The sequence below is a fragment of the Schistocerca nitens genome, chromosome 1, assembly GCF_023898315.1.
Source record: "Schistocerca nitens isolate TAMUIC-IGC-003100 chromosome 1, iqSchNite1.1, whole genome shotgun sequence".
Lineage (NCBI taxonomy): Eukaryota > Metazoa > Arthropoda > Insecta > Orthoptera > Acrididae > Schistocerca > Schistocerca nitens.
The window spans coordinates 464,582,199-464,601,873 of NC_064614.1; the positions used below are offsets into that span (position 1 = coordinate 464,582,199).

The window sequence follows — 19,675 nt, forward strand, 5'->3', positions numbered from 1 at the left end:
GAGCCATCAGGGGTAAGGAAACCTCCCTAGAGCTTACAGTGCCCCATACAGATCATGCGAGGACGCGTCTCTGCTGTCAGCAATACCTGGATCTCAGAGTTCAGTATGTTTTGGGCAGGGCGTCATGTTCATCCTCTTTCTCATTATCAGTAAATCTTGAGAATCTTTCGTTACGCTGGACTGCGACTCATTTGAGGACTTTGTTCCGCACGTAGACGTTCAGTAGGGAAATGCAACTCTAGTATGGAACTGGGTCGGCTGAACGAATAACGGGGGCTTCCCAGACCGACGTTATTCCCTGTCAGTCAACGGTTTTGTAAGAATATTGAAACGTTGGCGAATCCTTAATCAGTTCGACTGTTGCTACACACTAGTGAAATCAAGGACACAGTAAAACTTCTGCTCACACACACCTTTATTCTCACACGTCCATTTTACAGTTACAGTTGAAATATATCCGCTGCAGAGGGCAGCACAATGTACAGACTTAACAGAACACCAACAGATGGCGTGGGAGTCTTCATTCCCCGACATCCTCCCCACCCTGGTCCATCTCGAGGGGGATGACCAGCTGGACCGGTCGACAGATCTTCATACCATCTGGCTGGCGGAGGATGATGCACCGTATTTTACTGTCTCTGCCATGCCGCACTTCTTCTACCACAGCCCTCTTCCACAAGTGCCGTGGTTTGCTGTCTTCTTGGAGCAGAACAACCTCTCCAATTCTCGGTTTCCTCTGCGAAGGGTATCCCTTCACCTCATGATATTGTCTTAGCAGCAGGAGGTATTCTGTCTTCCACCTGCGCCAGATGTCGTCATTGACCTTTTGTCTGAGTCGGAACTCCTTGGCAAGGTCCTTTCTAGTTGCTGGCTCTGGCCCACATGGAATTGTTACTAATTTCCCACCATTTAGAAAGTGGGCTGGCGTCAATGCAGTGTCGCTCTCTCCTTGAGTGATGGGTCGTGAGTTTATTGCGGCTTCTATGCTGATCAAGGTGGTGTTTAAGCTCTCTACATTCACCTGGGAGCGACCAAGAACTTTCCTCAGGCAGCGCTTGACTGAGCCTATCATGCATTCCCACCAGCCTCCCCACCAAGCCGCACTTGGTGGTATGAATTTCCAAGTGATTCCATGGTGAGCACAGTAGAGCTGTACGTCAGTATGCTCTAGAATATCCGGAAGTAAATTTGGTCCCTTTTCGAGGGCATCATTCAGCGATAGAGACTCTGGCTGATGTGAGGATGCATCGAAGACTATTCTGTACTTCACACTTCCACTGATGCATTTCTTCACAATGTGGTGTGGCAGGTAGAACGTGTTTCCAGCAGTACGGTCCTCAGGTGCTATCTCTACCTGGTTCTTCTCAATATATTTCGACATGGTCTCGTGGTAAATGACCTTCAGATCTCCATTCCCTCGCAGCTTGTTTTGTAAGGAGCGAAGACGCGCTTCAGTAGTTGTGCGGTTGCAGGAGAGAGGCATATCCTTCTTTCGAGGCAGAGATACAACTCTGCGGCCATATTCCACACAGTATGATTCTCGGAATTCCTGATAAATAGGGTCGTCCATGGGTTTTAATGCTCGCTCTTGATGTTCTGTTATCCCGATTGTCTCCAGGTCCCAAAATCGGCGCACTTGACTCATCAGATATATCACTGCAGCTGCCCTGAATAACGTTGACAGTTGCTCTGTTGACGGTGGTGCTACATCTGTTTCCACTGAGAACATATCCAAAGATTGTTGGGAGAAGAACCAATGATGGTGATACCTTGATTGGTTGTTCCAAAGTCACGATTCTCCAGTAATAATCAGCTCCAATCAGGATCTCAATAGGTAGATCTTCAGTGTCTCCTTTAGGATCTGCGAGTGGTGTACCACCCCTCAAGGCCATATCTCCTACATCTTGTGGCACTGTTGGTTGCTGTGAAAAATTATTTGTGCTTTCAAAGGCTGTTACTGATATGTGGGAATTAGTGGAGCACCCCATCATATTAAACTGCACCTTCTTCCTTGAGAGTGATGAACTGTAACTGGATTCGAAAGTAGTTATCTCGAGAGTAGTGCTTCCAATGACACTTAGTTGGAGAGATTCGATCAGTGAATGGTGAATGAAACTCGATTGACTCCCTGTGTCCAGGATGGCACGTGTCTGTTTGCTCTTACCAGTGGGTCCTGTGATACTCACACGAGCAGTCTGCAGGTATGTGAAGTTAGAAGCCGGCCGATGTGGCCGTGCGGTTAAAGGCGCTGCAGTCTGGAACCGCAAGACCGCTACGGTCGCAGGTTCGAATCCTGCCTCGGGCATGGATGTTTGTGATGTCCTTAGGTTAGTTAGGTTTAACTAGTTCTAAGTTCTAGGGGACTAATGACCTCAGCAGTTGAGTCCCATAGTGCTCAGAGCCCATTTTTGAAGTTAGAAGTCATAGTTTCAATTTTATTTACTGTTGTGGTATGGCTACTACAGATAGAAATGTGATGCTCCCCCTTACATTTCGCACAGGACGCCTTTCCCCGTTTGAAACACTGATTTCTGTTGTGGCCACGTCTCAGGCATAGAAAGCAACGGTTCATTGTCTTGAGGGCGTCGATTCTTGCCTGCAAGCTTGCAATGTTTTGGCAGTCTTGGCCCCAGTGCCCTCTTTCGCCGCAATACACACAGAAGGGCTCTGAATTCTGTTGTTTCTTCTTGTCCCTCTTCGTTTTAACCTTTACATGGAAGGCAGATGTAGTTGGTACGTAATTTTCGTGTGGTACAATATCTCCACGAATTTTGCGTGTGTTGATAGCTCCTTCCACCTCTTCATTTAAGAACTCCATAAGGTGGGTGATGTTCCCTTCTTCAATCTTTTGCCTTCGGGCATGAACAAGCCAATTTTTGCAAATTTCTTCAGGAAAGGCTCGAAGAAGTTTGGGTGCAAGCACTCTCCCATAAGAGTCCACATTTTCTCCTAGTGCTCGTAGTGCTTGGATGCGCTTATGGCACTCAGTGTAGGTGGAATTGAGAGCCTCTGGACTGCCTGAAGTCGAAGTGTTAAGATTCTCCAAGAAATCCAGGTGACTTTGGATAATTCTGTTCTTATCCTCATATTTGGATTTCAAAATTTGCTTAGTCTGCTCATATCTATCAGCTATAACAGCAATGCCATCGACCAAGTCTTTAGGTTCCCCATCAAGGTAACCACGGAGGAATACATGCTTGTTCATTGTTGACACCATCGGATTCTCGTCTATGGAAGCTGTGAATTGCTCCCAAAATCGAGGCCAAGCTTCTATGTCCCCTGAAAATGGGTGCAGTTTGATAGTAGGCAATTTTATGTCCATACAGGCGTGTTGTTGAGCCGATGACGCCGCGTTTCTGTCTCCTGAGTGCGCTCCTCCTAGAAGGCCTTTCGCCTTTCGGAGGGCGCGTTTGCATTTATCAGTATATCCCTCACAAGCTTCCGTGTCGGCTTCGTATTCAGAGTCATCCAGCAAGTCCTGTATTGTATCGTTGAGTCAGGTCAACTCTTCTAATGTTTCCTGTAGACGTTCCTGGAAGTGTTCTACTTCTTCTGCAGCTGTAGAACCATCGAAGGCGTTTATTTGGCTGACGAAACGCGTCGCATTCGATCGCAAGGTCGTCCGCTTCCGGCGCAGCCTCCCCAAGTTCGTAGCTACTTCTTCTGCCATGTTGAGTTGGTGTTTTTGCGTTCTGTCGCGAGAGTGCGTTCAAGGACAAGACACCCCGTCAGTTGGATGCTATCACTAAGGGATGGCGCTGTCCTGGAGTGTGAATCGTTAGCAGCCCCCTAGTGGTGTTTGTAGTTCTCAACAGATGACGCGACCGTGCAGTTTTCAACTTCCGCGACCTTTAGTATTGGTCGCTGTTGCTAACAGATGGCGCTGCAGTCTACCAATACTTTAGCAAGTCCCCTTTGTGCTTTGCAAATAATACGCCAACTGCCCTCTATTGCTCTGCCACCAACAAACATGCACCAAGTAACATCACATACAAATCAATCGCCCCGCAGTGCCCTTTGCTACAGTTTCAGAGCAATGCCGCAACTTATCTGTGTGAGCTGAACGTGGCGTGACGTGACCGGATTTAGAGATTGAAGTCGCTCAAAACCTTCTCCGCCGGCGTCGAGTCCTCTTTAATGTGTAGTAGCACTCTATCTCTTCATGTTCTCCCGGGTTTCCGCACCAAAATGTTGCTACACACCAGTGAAATCAAGGACACAGTAAAACTTCTGCTCACACACACCTTTATTCTCACACGTCCATTTTGCAGTTACAGTTGAAATATATCCGCTGCAGAGGGCAGCACAATGTACAGACTTAACAGAACACCAAAATATGGCGTAAGAGTCTTCATTCCCCGACATCGACCTTTACTGAGTTTGACCTCTGCATGTTGAACGAATTTTAAGACCTCCTTGGTCTGCAAGAGCAGTAGTTACTCCGACAACGATGCCTTCTTCAGTCTATCCTCGTATGGGTGTTGGCACTTTCAGAGTGACAACTATTTATTTGCAACTGCTGTATGTTTCAAAGTTGTACTGTACTTAAATGTAACGAGCGTTTTGTGTAGCACGATGGCAGCGATTTAGAAGTCTCAGGATGCCGTTAACAGCGCCAATTGTGTTGATAGCTCGAATGGAGAATCTTTGGCGAGTGTTGCAACAACTCTCAGTCACAATGATGGGAACTAACCTGTCACAGCTGGCACTGTATGTGCCCGAGCATTGTCCTGCAAAATGGCGGGTGGTTTCTATAGAAAGCAGAATGAGAGTTTCACTCTGCAGCCGAGTATGCGCTGATATGAAGCTTCACGGCAGATTAAAACTGTGTGCCGGACAGAGACTCGAACTCGGGATCTTTGCCTTTCACGGGCAAGTGTCCAACCAACTGAGCCACCCAAGCACGACTCACGCCCCGTCCTCACAGCTTTAATTCTGCCAGTACCTCGTCTCCTACCTTCCAAACTTCACAGTAGGAGGCGAGGTACTGGCAGAATTAAAGCTGTGAGGACGGGTCGTCAGTCCTGCTTGGGTGGCTCAGTTGGTAGAGCATTTGCCCGCGAAAGGCGAAGGTCCAGAATTCGAATCTCGGTCCGGCACACAGTTTTAATCTGCCAGGAAGTTTCTGCAGAAAGTGTTTCCGCTTCTTTCTGAAACCTTTCCTCGGGTTGTGTCCAAAAACTGCACAAAGCTCAATGACAGTGTTGAAGAACGGCGTGCGTTAGGATAGCAGCAATCACAATCGAACACGAGAATCACCATAACTTTCACATCACTAGGATTCTGACGAACTTTCGAATGTTGTGATGACACACAATGACGCCTTTCGTATGACTGGCGTTTCAAGTTTGGCTCGTATAGTTTGGACCATGCCTCATAGGGCGTAATGATATGGCCTCACGAACTTTCGAATGTTGTGATGACCCACAATGACGCCTTTCGTATGACTGGCGTTTCAAGTTTGGCTCGTATAGTTTGGACCATGCCTCATAGGGCGTAATGATATGGCCTCAAGAACTTTCGAATGTTGTGATGACCCACAATGACACCTTTCGTATGACTGGCGTATCAAGTTTGGCTCGTATAGTTTGGACCATGCCTCATAGGGCGTAATGATATGGCCTCAAGAACTTTCGAATGTTGTGATGACCCACAATGACGCCTTTCGTATGACTGGCGTTTCAAGTTTGGCTCGTATAGTTTGGACCATGCCTCATAGGGCGTAATGATATGGCCTCAAGAACTTTCGAATGTTGTGATGACCCACAATGACGCCTTTCGTATGACTGGCGTTTCAAGTTTGGCTCGTATAGTTTGGACCATGCCTCATAGGGCGTAATGATATGGCCTCAAGAACTTTCGAATGTTGTGATGACCCACAATGACGCCTTTCATATGACTGGCGTTTCAAGTTTGGCTCGTATAGTTTGGACCATGCCTCATAGGGCGTAATGATATGGCCTCAAGAACTTTCGAATGTTGTGATGACCCACAATGACGCCTTTCGTATGACTGGCGTTTCAAGTTTGGCTCGTATAGTTTGGACCATGCCTCATAGGGCGTAATGATATGGCCTCACGTTCGCGTTCATAGTGTTCCACGTGGATACGAACAGCGTCGTATCCTAACCAATTCAGAATATGCGGCACCCATTGTGATGCAGTTTTTCTAATGCCTAATCGTTCCTTCAGAATGTGAAACACGGTCTATGTGTTCATTCGGGCCAACTCGGGAATCGCTCTTCTTCTTTAGCGACACGAGGATAACGTGGCCGACTAATGTTTACCACTTTTTGAGCAAGAGAGACTCCATTAGCGATGAGGTAAGGTATGTTCGTAAGTGTATGTGTCTGACATGCGGTATAAGTGACATTATTTGGTTTCGTTGCATTGAGTCTCTAAGGCAGTGTCGGTACCATTAATGTTCTTACACTAATAATTTTTGCCAGTTTTATGTTGCGCAGCTAAAAATAATTCCTTCCCTGATCGTGCTTAATTGTATGATGTACTGTAGTCATTCACTGTAGAAAACAGTATCGTCCTATAGCTGCGTGATGCCATCTGCTGTATCAGCCTCCAGACTTGAGAGCAGCATATTTACCCGTCCTGACTGAGCTCTGGCTCAGACAGCGCTTACGTTTCGGATAGACAACTCGTTAGTTCACGTACGGTTATATTTGTAATGTTCCTTGTTGGGGAGAGTCGATACAATGTTAATTGATACGCGTATTCTAATTATTTTGATCTATTTGAGTATCACAAGTTAGATAATTAACAAATAATGGAATTCAGTTTCTCTCGTTGTCAATTAATGCTTCATACACAATAATGGCAACCTGTGACAACTTCTTAATAACATATAATAATGGCAAAATGCGATTGCTAATATTATGATTCTAACAAGACGATGAAGGAAAAACTGAAAATAAATCGTGCAAATACTGATTGATTGTCGTCAGGCTCGTTAGCATATAATAAAACTACTGAACTAAATACATAGAGCTGTTAAAGGCAATACATACAATTATTGAAGTAACTATGTCACACCTGTTGTGGATTTTAGAAGCAAACTTCATGACTTCACGAAGCGAATCACCAGAGTCAGGCTCTGAGAGTATGAAATTATAAATTGAGTTGAAATTCCCTACATCTCATGCATTTTCTGCTATGTCTCACTGTAGTGTAGCTCTCGGTAACTGAAGTACTGCAACCTCAGTCAGTGGCCCTCTTCTGGCGCTAAGCGTTGTACGGCCCAAAAATGTTCTAAGTCCTCCAAGCGCATCAGATCATCTGGTGGCTGAAGCTGGCGAAGATGTCGGACCGGAAGCACTCCTCCAAAACAAGAGGTGAGATGACAAGATCTGAAGTTGAATAACAAGCAAGGGGAAGAAGAAGAAGTGATTACTGTGCTAGGGCGTCTGAAAAGGAAACCCCAGTACGCTGTGTTTCTCGGTAAATACTCAGTTTTACCGTCTGGCTCTGAATCTTCCATTCAAAATGCTCCTTACAGAGCGCAGGTCCCTTTCTCTGGGCTGTTTTACACGGTTAATCAACCACTTCTTTTCTACCACTCTCGCCTAGAAAAAAATATTTCTCGTTACTTTTGTCTCTCTCAATCAGCCGCTGCTCAGAACTTCTTCCAGTACTGTCGTGGTTGTCTGTCATTCTGGACAAAGTTTATATGAACCAATGTCCGTATGTATTATATGTCCTTAAGCAAACCTTTGTGTAAGAGATGTGCATTCGGTTGCATCCCATGGTTTTCAATCTTTGAGCTTGGGGGTTCTCTTTTCTCTTGCAAGATAACCATGCCCAGCGTCCGTCACAAAAGTCAGCTTTCTATGTTCGTCTGACAGTAGTGGTTTTAGCAACAAATTCCCCCTCTGGCCACCTAATACAAATATTTGTGCAAGCGGTCGCCACACGATGTCCTTACTGCATTCCACCTGCATGGCGCCGCAACGGTGCTTGCGGAGCCCGGCCCTAGCAATGACCAGCACCCCTCGCTGGCATTCTAACAAGTCCTCAGTGAGATCTCTGAATGTTCCGGCGCCCAGCTCCATACTCGTATTGCCCAGCCTGCTTTCGAAACATTCTCATATTTCCAAACAGTATTCTAACCAAATCTGTTTTAGATTACTACGGAAAGTGACAATCACTCGTACATCAATTCATTTCTCCGATTGCAATTGATTAGTTAGGTCGAAAGTGGGTCACTAATATGCATTTACATATGTCGCGTGACTATTCCAAGAAAATGTCCCCGCGAGCACGCAGAATAGCCGCAACACGACTTGACATGGACTCGACTAATGTCTGAAGTAGTGACATGGTGCTGGAGGGAATTGACACCATGAATCTTGCAGGGCTGTCCATAAATCCGTAAGAATATGACGTAATGGACATCTTTTCTGAACACCACGTTGCAAGGCATCCCAGATATGCTCAATAATGTTCAGGTCTGGGGAGTCTGGTGGCGAGCGGAAGTATTTAAACTCAGAAGAATGTACCTGTAGCCACTCTACAATTCTGGACGTTTGGGGTGTTGCATTGTCGTGCTGGAATTGCCCAAGTCCGTCGAAATGCACAGTGGACATGAATGGATGCTTATGTAGGTGTTACCTATCACAGTCGTATCTAAACGTATCAGGGGTCCCATATCACTCGAACTGCACATGCCTCCACTAGCTTCAACAGTGCCCTGCTAACATGCAGGGTCTATGGATTCATGAGATGGTCTCCATACCCGTTATGTTATGCTTTGTCATGTTAACCGGGGACCTAGAAACAACGGAGAGGCTCCGTTCCCGCCGCAGCCGCAGTGGTCCGCAATCCCATGACGACTACTGCAGTCCACTTCACCCCTCCGCCGCCCCACAACGAACCCAGGGTTATTGTGCAGTTCGGCCCTCGGTGGACCCCCCAGGGAACGTCTCACACCAGACGAGTGTAGCCCCTATGTTTGCGTGGTAGAATAATGGTGGTGTACGCGTACGTGGAGAACTTGTTCGCGCAGCAATCGCCGACATAGTGTAGCTGAGGCGGAATAAGGGGAACCAGCCCGCATTCGGCGAGGCAGATGGAAAACCGCCTAAAAACCATTCACAGACTGACCGGCTCACCGGACCTTGACACAAATCCGCCGGGGACCGGCGCTCCTTCCCGCCCGAAAAGCCGTGCGTTAGACCACACGGCCAACCGGGCGGGCCCTCCGTACCCGTGAACGTCCATCCACTCGATGCAATTTGAAACGAGACTCGTCCGACCAAGCAACATGTTTCCAATCATCAAGAGTCTAATGCCCGTGCTGACGGCCAAAGCGAGGCGTAAAGCTTTGCGTCGTGCCGTCAACAAGAGTACACTAGTGGGCCTTTGACTCCAGAAGCCCATATCGACGATTATTCGTTGAATTGTTCGCACAATGACACTTATTGGGGGCCCAACAATTTGCAGCAATTTGCGGAAGGGTTGCACTTCTGTCACGTTGATCGATTCTCTTCAGTCGTCGTTGGTCCCGTTCTTGCACGATCTTTTTCCTGCCGGACCGACGTCGGAGAATTTTTGGTTTACCGTATTCCTGATATTCACGGAACACTAGTGAAATGGTCGTACAGGAAAATCCCCACTTCATCACTTCCTCGGAGATGATGTGTCCCCTCGCTCGTGCTCCGACTACAACACCACGTAGAAACTCACTTAAATCTTGATAACCTGCCATTGTAGTAGCAGTAAGCGATCTAACAACTGCGCCACACACTTGTTGTCCTATATAAGCGTTGCCGACCGCAGCGACGTAGAAATTGTCTTCTTTGAAAGCAATTGTTAAACAGTTGTCATTTCATCTGTAGTCGGTGTATCAGAATTCAACGAGAAAAATGGAAAAGGCCGTACCCTATCATGCTCCTAGAACTGGTTAAGAAGTGCAAATGTCGTTTGATATGGATCGCATCTTTATTTGACGATAAATATTTATTGCCTGTCTGTTTTCACTACTTGAAACACAGTTTCGTGTGTTTGTAGTTCTACTACGACACTTTTTTTTTTCATTTCAGACGTGGACGAATGCATCGCGGACAATGGCGGCTGCGAGCAGCAGTGCGTGAACACTGCCGGCTCCTTCAGCTGCGCCTGCAAGGAGGGTCTGCGACTCGCCGCCGACGGCAAGCACTGCCTCGGTAAGACAGCCGCTCTGCACAGTGTTTGATGCGAACACTGTGAAGTGCTGCTTTTTGCTCTTTTCCAGTGGTACAGATAATTAATCTTTTCGTATTCATGACACCCCCTCAGCTATTCATGACTAAAAAGGTAAAGAACCGATGGAGAATTGGAAAAGTCGCGATAAATCCATAGGAACCATCACTTTCCATTTTTTATGGGAGGCCTTCTTTGTCAATTTTTTCAATATTACAAACAGAAATTTGTACTTGTTTGATACTTTTGTAAGGGTTCCACAAAAACGGAAGTTTCATATATCCTGTAAGACTTCATTTAATATATTTCGTGCTCGATTTTTTCATTAATTTACTCTTTGTCGAAAATATGGCCAGTTATGTTAGTATTTTATCAATCACAAAAATTATGGAAATTGTACATTGGCCTGTGTATGATCTCACTTGTCCAGGAAGTTTCACTTCATCATCGACGGCTGTGATTTCCCCTTTCCACACATAAAATCCTAAATTACGGAAATATCATCGTAGGTAACATACGGTTTGACAATGAAGTTCCGTATTGTTTAGAAAAAGGCTTATCTATTTATGACTTTTACCTAAAAGTTATAAATTTCGGCGCGCGGAGTGGCCGTGCGGTTTGAGGCATCGTGTCACTGACTGCGCAGCCCCTCCCGCCGGTGGTTCGAGTCCTCCCTCGGGCATGGGTGTGTGTATGTTGTTCTTAGCATAAGTTAGTTTAAGTAGTGTGTAAGTCTAGGGACCGATGACCTAAACAGTTAGGTACATTAGGAATTCACACACATTTGAACATTTTATAAATTTCGCTCTACCAGAAATTATTCGTCACAGCTAAGTGATCAGCTGCAAATAACAGAGCTTTTTCCTCGTACATTGGAACCCATAATTAAATAAGAATTCATTTACTATATTTTGTGTCCAATTTCCTTATTAATTCGATCTTTATCGAAAATTTAACCTAGATGTTAATATCTGATCAAGCACAAAAATTAGTCAATATGTGATAGCACATGTCGAGAAAGTTTCATTTTATCATCACTATGCACAAAGACTGTGATTTCCCCATTCCACATATAAAATCATGAAATACAGAAATATCATCATAGACAACTGCCGTTGTGAAGAGAAGTTTCGTATCGATTTTTAAAAAAGGCTTATTCATTCCCGACTCTTACGTACAAAGTTATAAACTTTGCCCTTCCGGAAATTATCCGTCGCAGCTAAGAGAGCAGCTGCAAATAACAGAGCATTTTCCTCGTCCGTTGGAAGCATTTGAAAGAGTGCTTCAAACTGTGAAGCGACTATCGCTCTCCGGAAAAAGCGCTCTAGAGTAATGAGCCCTTCACAGTTTCATTTCCAAGAGGCCGATCTCCATTCCCGAGTCTCCATTGTTGATGGCCGCCATTTCTGAAAACGATGGGAGTGCGCCTCATTAAATAAACTGGACGTAACTTACTTTCGTAAGTTGAAACTGAACGGAAATCGGTCAAGTGTCCCAATGTTTAGACTGAAAAGTAACACACAGTAATGGAAGCGTCAGTCTCTCTCTCTCTCTCTCTCTCTCTCTCACACACACACACACACACACACACACACACACACACACACAACATTATGTCGAAGTGTTATGACACGACCGTCGTTGTTCGCAAAAATGTACTGGCATACAGTGCATCTACGTTTGTTAAGTGTCTGAAGGTTGTAAATATTTACCATAGAAACACAATTACTTATAGTATGAAGTAGTAATTGATACTAAATGGTGTAATGTTTATTTAAATAGACTGATGAACTACTTCATTAGGGAACGCTGTCGTTTTGGAGGGGTGGTGATTCCGTCGCCAAAATGAAAGGAATAACTGAGCCTTGCACATGCCCGTGATATACACAGGTCACGTACATTTTCGAGCAGATGATTTGTAAGACTTTAACTATCCTAATTCCAATCTCGTGGAGTTTGCTATATGTACCGTGAAGACTACAATGCTAATGTAGTCGTATCACTCGCAGCTTTTTACGATACCAACACAGACAAATGAGGTAAGTTAATAACTGACTGAGGATGGAAAGGGCGTGGGAAATTAGACTGATCACGCAAATTATTTTTTTAGTAATATACATACGATCTATCAAACATTAACGTATGTATATTATAAATATTTGAAATATTCTGGCCTTTCTATTTGCTCGAAATTGAGAATTCAGTATAAAAATGCATACCCTGCGAGACAGTAAAATTCGTTTTAAGAATAATGAACTATGACATTAAAACACTTTTAAAAATCAATGTTCACTTGGAAAGATTTAAAACACAAAAGTAGAAGGATAGCTCTCCGTTAATTATGAGGATGTGCCTTGGTGGCAACAAATAACATTATGCACAAGATAAGCTAGCGCAAAGACGCACAGAATGGAGACAAGCTGCCATTGTAGCTGTTGCAAACCAATCCTTGGATTGACCACTACAGAAGAAGAAAAAGCTAGCGCACCGACTTAACTACAGTGTCTGTGAGGATTTGAACAAGATTCCATCAATAGAATATGAAAGCAAACTTTCGAGTGTTAATATGTAGGAAATCGTCCACGCAACCTGTAAGTACAGTTCAAAACATTACTACTTAATAGGAAATACCAACCACCAGATCTGTTTATAGCCTATAGGTAAAGTGAACAAAATGTATTAAATAGCAAACATATGTACATATTCCAGGCCACTGATGATGCCTTGCAGAAAATAAAGGCGAAACGCGTGTGGCACTAAAATTGTGTTTAATTCAGTTGTGTTTAATTCAGACGGTCCATAAGTAAAACTTATCAATATACCGTAATATAACGGAAAAGGTTCAACAAACAGGTTACTACGACTAACAACCGACCCGAAATAAATGTAACTATCATGGGACGATAACAGCGTCGCCGGCCGGGGTGGCCGTGCGGTTCTGGCGCTGCAGTCCGGAACCGCGGGACTGCTACGGTCGCAGATTCGAATCCTGCCTCGGGCATGGGTGTGTGTGATGTCCTTAGGTTAGTTAGGTTTAAGTAGTTCTAAGTTCTCGGGGACTTATGACCTAAGATGTTGAGTCCCATAGTGCTCAGAACCATTTGAACCATTTTTTTGCCGGCCGCGGTGGTCTAGCGGTTCTAGGCGCTCAGTCCGGAGCCGCGCGACTGTTACGGTCGCAGGTTCGAATCCTGCCTCGGGCATGGATGTGTGTGATGTCCTTAGGTTAGTTAGGTTTAAGTAGTTCTAAGTTCTAGGGGACTGATGACCTCAGAAGTTAAGTCCCATAGTGCTCAGAGCCATTTGAACCATTTTGAACCATTTTTTTTATAACAGCGTCACCGGATCTCAGACAAATCGAAGTCCACAGAACCAAATTTGACAGTGCCCATAGCACTAATAGAATAACTCCCAGCGTCGTGGGTGTGAGAAAATCATTGTAAGAAAAAGTAAAATCTTCAGCGAGGAACCAAAGGAGCCGATTAAGAGCAGTGATTATCTATATCGTACAATGAAGTACAGAAAGACAGTAGGAAATTGAACAAACCACCACTAAAGATCAGGAGAACTGAAAAAAGTGATAGGAATAGAAGCGAAGGACGGCTTGATTGGAAGAGATAAGTCTGGAAGTGCAAACAACATATCCAATACTCAACACTACACCTGTCTTTATAGTTAAGCGTAGATAAGCTGCTTAACAGACAGAAGATTGGGAAGCGGAGAAATGTCAGCAGAAGGGCTGAAATATGCTCAGCATATGGATTTGTAAAAGATGAGGCACTACTTCAAGGAAACCTATGCTGCGTTCCCGTGTAGCTGTGGTCTGCATCTCCTTAGGTCAGAGGACGGAATCCCCGGAATTGTCCTTCGGGAGGCGTCTGCGACTACCATTGTTGGGCGCCTAAGACAGCTTTAGGTCTTACGACCGTTTCTACGAGAGCCGCACCTTCGCTGTCCTGGCTGGCTGCGTAGCATACTTCCAAGGGTAGCTTGACTGACAAATAAGGATAAAGGGATGCAAGGCGAAAGGTTAGGGCCAATGTCCCATCATGTTTCATACTCTGTTACTAACTTATTGATATAAATATCTTTGAAACAGGTAGGCCTTTGGCAACCACAGATTCAGTTAATCACAATACAGATTGAGTAACATTTCAGATGTCAAAAATAGAGCAATAGAAACAGGTAGACCTTGATTAATAAGAGTTTCAGCTAACCCAAACTATGAAATAGCTCTTAATTTAATTAAAACCCCTCCCGCCGGAGGTTCGAGTCCTTCCTCGGGCATGGGTGTGTGTGTTGTTCTTAGCATAAGTTAGTGTAAGTTAGTTAAGTAGTGTGTAAGTCCAGGGGCCGATTAAAAAAAATGGTTCAAATGGCTCTGAGCACTATGGGACTTAACATCTGAGGTCATCAGTCCCATAGAACTTAGAACTACTCAAACCTAACTAACCTAAGGACAACACCCACATCCATGCCCGAGGCAGGATTCGAACCTGCGATCGTAGCGGTCGCGTGGTTCCAGACCGAAGCGCCTAGAACTTCTCGGTTACTCCGGCTGGCTAGCGACCGATGACCTAAGCACTTTGGTCCCTTAGAAATTCACACACATTTGAACATTTAATTAAAAGGGGACAGGCAGGCCTTCAATAATAACAGCTTCAGTTAAGTAAAATTACCAAATATCAACAGGCAGGCCTTCAATAATAACAGGTTCAGTTGAGTAAAATTACCAAATACCAACAGACAGGCCTTCAATAATAACAGCTTTAGTTCAAGTAAAATTACCAAATATCAACAGGCAGCTTCAGTTAAGTAAAATTACGAAACAAAAACAGTCAGGCCTTTTTTAACAACAGCTTCAGTTAAATGAAACCACCGAACCAAAAACAGGCACGCCTTCAATGGCAACAACTTAAGGTAAGCAAAATTACCAAATGCGAAACAGTCCGGCCCTCTTGAAGAACAGCTTCAGTTAAGTAAAACTACGAAATGGAAAAAAGGCAGGCCTTCTTTAATAACAGCTTCAGTTAAGCAAAATTACCAAATAGAAAACGGGCAGGCTTCCAATGATAACAGCTTAAGGTAAGTGAAATGGATCAGCTAAGAAATCCAGATGATCGCAGCAGACCTATAAGTATCAATGAGAAAATAACAGTTAAGACCTCAATATCCTAAACGTAACTGAAGTTCACGAATCGAAGCTGAAGCTTGTCGGTTCCAAAGGGGGTCCAGAATTCAACACAGCGAAACTGGCTTCAACTCTCTCATGAGTGTGCCACGTCACAGAGCTGGCTGGCCATACTACGGACGAAGGAGGCACTCGAAGCCAGCCACGGATTCAAATCAGGCCACACTCGCCGGACTCCGTGCCCAAGACGCTCGCGCAGGTGCTCGCCTTAGTCGCTGGGCGGACTTTTCACACCGTCCTCCTCGCTCCGTTACCACTCCCCAGCTCGCCGCCCCACAACACGCTCCGTCCCCGCCACAACCTAGATCAAAGATTTTAGCAGTCTCAACTCAGAGGGAAATCACACGACAGATCGAGCGAGTGGCGCCAGGAATTCGAAAGGCGATGCGAGCAACCCCGGCGCAGTTCTGTTCAAATTTCCATCCTCCGTCTCACTCCGTTGTCCTCCGAGTATCACAATGTGTGTCTGTCAGTGATGTATGTCAGCAGTTATTTTTGCAAGTCAACAAGTGCAACGTGCTGCAGCAGCTTCACAAGCCTCCCTAGGTAGCACCACTTCGTACGTGTAAATTTGTCGGACTACACATCTGTGTCGTTCAGAATCGTGATCTGTAAAGAAAGGAAGACTGGGTTTATCGTCCCGTCGACATCTAGGTCATTAGAGACGGAGCACAAGCTCTGATTGTGTCGAGGATGGGGAAGGAAAACGGCCGTGCCCTTTCAAAGGAACCACCCCGTCATTTGCCTGCACCGATTTAGGGAAATCATGGAAAAGCTAAGTCTGGATGCCCGGACGCGGGTTCGAACTTCACGAATGTGAATCCAGTTTGCTAACCACTGCGCCACCTCGCTTGGTCGTGATCTCTGATCCTACAAAAACGAATGCCATGTTCCAGAGTTACAATCTTACGACGCAGACGGTTTTCATATACAGGGTGTCTCACAATGTTCTGACGATTTAAAATTTGAATAATGTGCGCTAAAAAGAAGATACGGCGACGGTGACACTGTCTGTTAGTACCGTGGAGTTGTTAAAAGGTTCATCACATATACAGTCAATAATTATGTACTGGTCGAGCAACATAATGTTTTCGCGGTCGAGTGCTGTTTTCGAAACGGCACATCTGTGTACGCGTGCACCGTTCCTTTCGTAACCATATCAAGATTCAGCCGAGATATCCGGTTCCTAGTCGTAGAACAATACAAAATTTGGTGAGAAACCTCTCTGCAGCTGCCAGTGCATCGAATCGACAATCAACCGGCCTTCGGAAAACAGTCCCAGCCCCGGAGATCGTCGAACGTGCGTATAGCAGCTTATGGGAAAGCCCTCGTCGTTCGTTACGAAGTCGTTCCAAAACGTCCGACCGACAAGCTAACGCTCAAAAGATCGAACTCATGATGATATTCCCACATTCCTCCAGCAGACGTGTTTACAACTGGATGAAACGCCTCAGGTATTGTGTAGCCATGAACGGTCGTTATTTGTACGTACATTGTAGTATTCATAAATAAACTTCAATAAATGATGTACATAATATAAAATATTAAGCTTTGTTTCACGATTAGTTTGTGTGTTATTCAAATTTGAAACTGTCAAAACACTGTGAAACACCCTGTACTTTGCAACTAAATCTGTGTGGATAAGAGATGTAGCGCACATCTACAGGTTTGAAGTGTAACTCTCGTGGTATTTAAGTGCTCCGTTCTGCGTCGTTCTTCAACTGTAGGCAGAAGTGAAAGCGCCCAGTGGCCAGCACATGTATTCGTCCACATACATTGCCATTCCTTGTCTATCGAGCTCTGTACTGCAGCTTGACAGCCCAGAACGTCTTCAGCAACTGCGCGTATTTTATTTCCCCTTCACAGCCAGTGAGTGGCTACCCATCCCATAAATGTACAACTCCGTGAGGATAGTCCCAAGGGTCTGTTGGCGTTGTTCTGCGGGCCCGTCAAAGCTGTTGTGCTTTCTCACTGCTTTTGTTTATGTGCTTCTAATGAAACTATTGCCGCCGGCCGGAGTGACCGAGTGGTTCTAGGCGCTACAGTCTGGAACCGCGCGCCCGCTAAGGTTGCAGGTTCGAATCCTGCCTCGAGCATGGATGTGTGTGTTGTCCTTGGGTTAGTTAATTAGTTCTAAGTTCTAGGGGACTGATGACCTCAGAAGTTAAGTCCCATAGTGCTCAGAGCCATTTGAACCATTTGAAACTATTGCCGAAAGGATTGCCTCATGATATTTTCTCACTGTGTCGGATAGTATGCTGTACTGAATCGCGATGCAGACAACCGGGCCGCGTTGTTGAATCTGATGGTTCCGTGTCTTAGACATTTTACCTTTCAAGACTACGTAGGTGGCTTTAAACAGGTTGTTTATTTTAACTTGAGACATCTAAATAACGGATCGTACGGAAAAAGTGTTATACGTGCGAAGTCCATATTAGTAAATGGGAAATCTGTCTGTGTTACAACTGGCCACCTCCTGCGTGGGAGGGGTCAGCTTCTTATTTTCATATTGGGTCCTCCCCATTTTGTTGCATATTCGGACTTTAAGCCAAAACATACGTACATTTTCCTCAAATAATTGTTTTCAATTCGTGCTAGATGGCACTGTAATCGATATACGACAAGTGTGCCCGTTTTTGCATTTGAGAACCCACGCATCTAGTTCTACATTTCATTTACCTTGTAAATGTAAACTCTTGTTTTATAACAGTTGATATTGATGTTCAAACATTATTTGAGTGTTTCATATATGATTGTACCGCACAAACAAAACTGGGGTAAAGTAGTTTTCTGTTCCCTAAGGGGTTGAATGTGGCGAGTCCCCGAACCATCGGAATGCTAGATTTCGGTCGTCACCCTCGAATCCCGCCATCAGTGTGAGTGATATCGGAGAGTCATTCCATCTAACAGCCTTAATTATCGCACTGGCCGCGACACACTGCCGGCCGAATACAAATCTCAACCGTTACAATCAGGTAAAATTTCCATGAAGTGGCAGGCACACCTGCCATGGATACTCACAGAAAACGAGAACCCCAATGGTAAGAGGCAAGAGGTCTAACCGAAATCAGCAACCCCAACGGTGAGAGGCAAGGGGACTCACCGATATCAAAAACATCAAGATGGGAAGGAAAAACTGTTACATTCCTGTCGTTGTTCCTGGATCACGATAAATGTAGTTTATAACCAAAGATCGAAACCGTTAACAATATCTTCCTGTACAATCAAATTTGAAACACTAAAGTAGATTTTGAACATAAATATTGACCATCAGAACAAAATGTTTACAGTTAAAATGTAAATTACATGTAGAACCAAATGCGTCGGTTCTTAACTGCAAAAACGGGCATACTTTATACACTGAAGCGACAAATACACTGGTGTAGGCAACCGTATTCAAACATAGAGATATTTAAACTTGCAGAACGCGGCGATGAGGTCGGCAACGCTTGTATAAGACAAGTGTCTGGCACAGTTGTTAGACCGGCTACTGCTGCTACTACGGCAGTTTATCAAGGTTTAGGTGAATTTGAACGTGGTGTTATAGTTGGCGCACGAGCAATAGAAACCAGTGTCTCCCAGGTATCGATGAAGTGGGGATTTTCCCGTACGACCATTTCACTAGAGTACCGTGAATATCAGGAATCCGGTAAAACATCAAATCTCCGGCATCGCCGATAAAAGATCCTGCAAGAATGGGACCAACGGCGACTGAAGAGAATCGTTCAACTTGACAGAAGTGGAACCCTTCCGCAAATTGCTGCAGATTTCCATGCTGGGCCGTCCTCAAGTGTCAGCGTGCGAATCATTCAACGAAACATAATCGATATGGGCTTCCAGAGCCGAATTCCCACTCGTGTACCCTTGTTGACTGCACGACGCAAAGCTTAACGCCTCGCCTGGGCCCGTTAACACCTACATTGGACTGTTGCTGACTGGGAATATGCCGCCTGGTAAGAAGTCTCGTTTCAAATTCTATCGAGCATGTACAGGTATAGAGAGAACCTCATGATTCCAAGGACCTTGCATGTTAGCAGGGGACTGTTAAACCTGTAGGAGGCTCTCTAGTGGTGTGGGGCGTGTAAAGTTGCATTGATAGGAGACTCCTGATGCGGCTACGTACGTGTCAGACAAGTGACATGTACTTGAGCATCCTGTCTGATTACCTGCATCTTACCTCCATCCATTCATGTCCATTGTGCGTTCCGACGGACTTGGGCAATACCAGGAGGAACATGCTACTCCCAACACATGCAGAATTGCTACAGAATGGCTCCAGGAACACTCTTCTGAG

General features: G+C 45.1%; 1 protein-coding gene across 1 annotated transcript in view; it reads left to right on the forward strand.

The window, feature by feature from the left end:
• Window positions 1–19,675, forward strand: part of LOC126254096 (fibrillin-3-like) — a 266,318-nt gene that overhangs the window by 95,241 nt on the left and 151,402 nt on the right. The window contains exon 8 of the mRNA XM_049955286.1: window positions 10,052–10,174. Within this exon, the coding sequence (XP_049811243.1) occupies window positions 10,052–10,174 (123 nt within the window). The remainder of the gene's footprint in view (window positions 1–10,051; window positions 10,175–19,675) is intronic.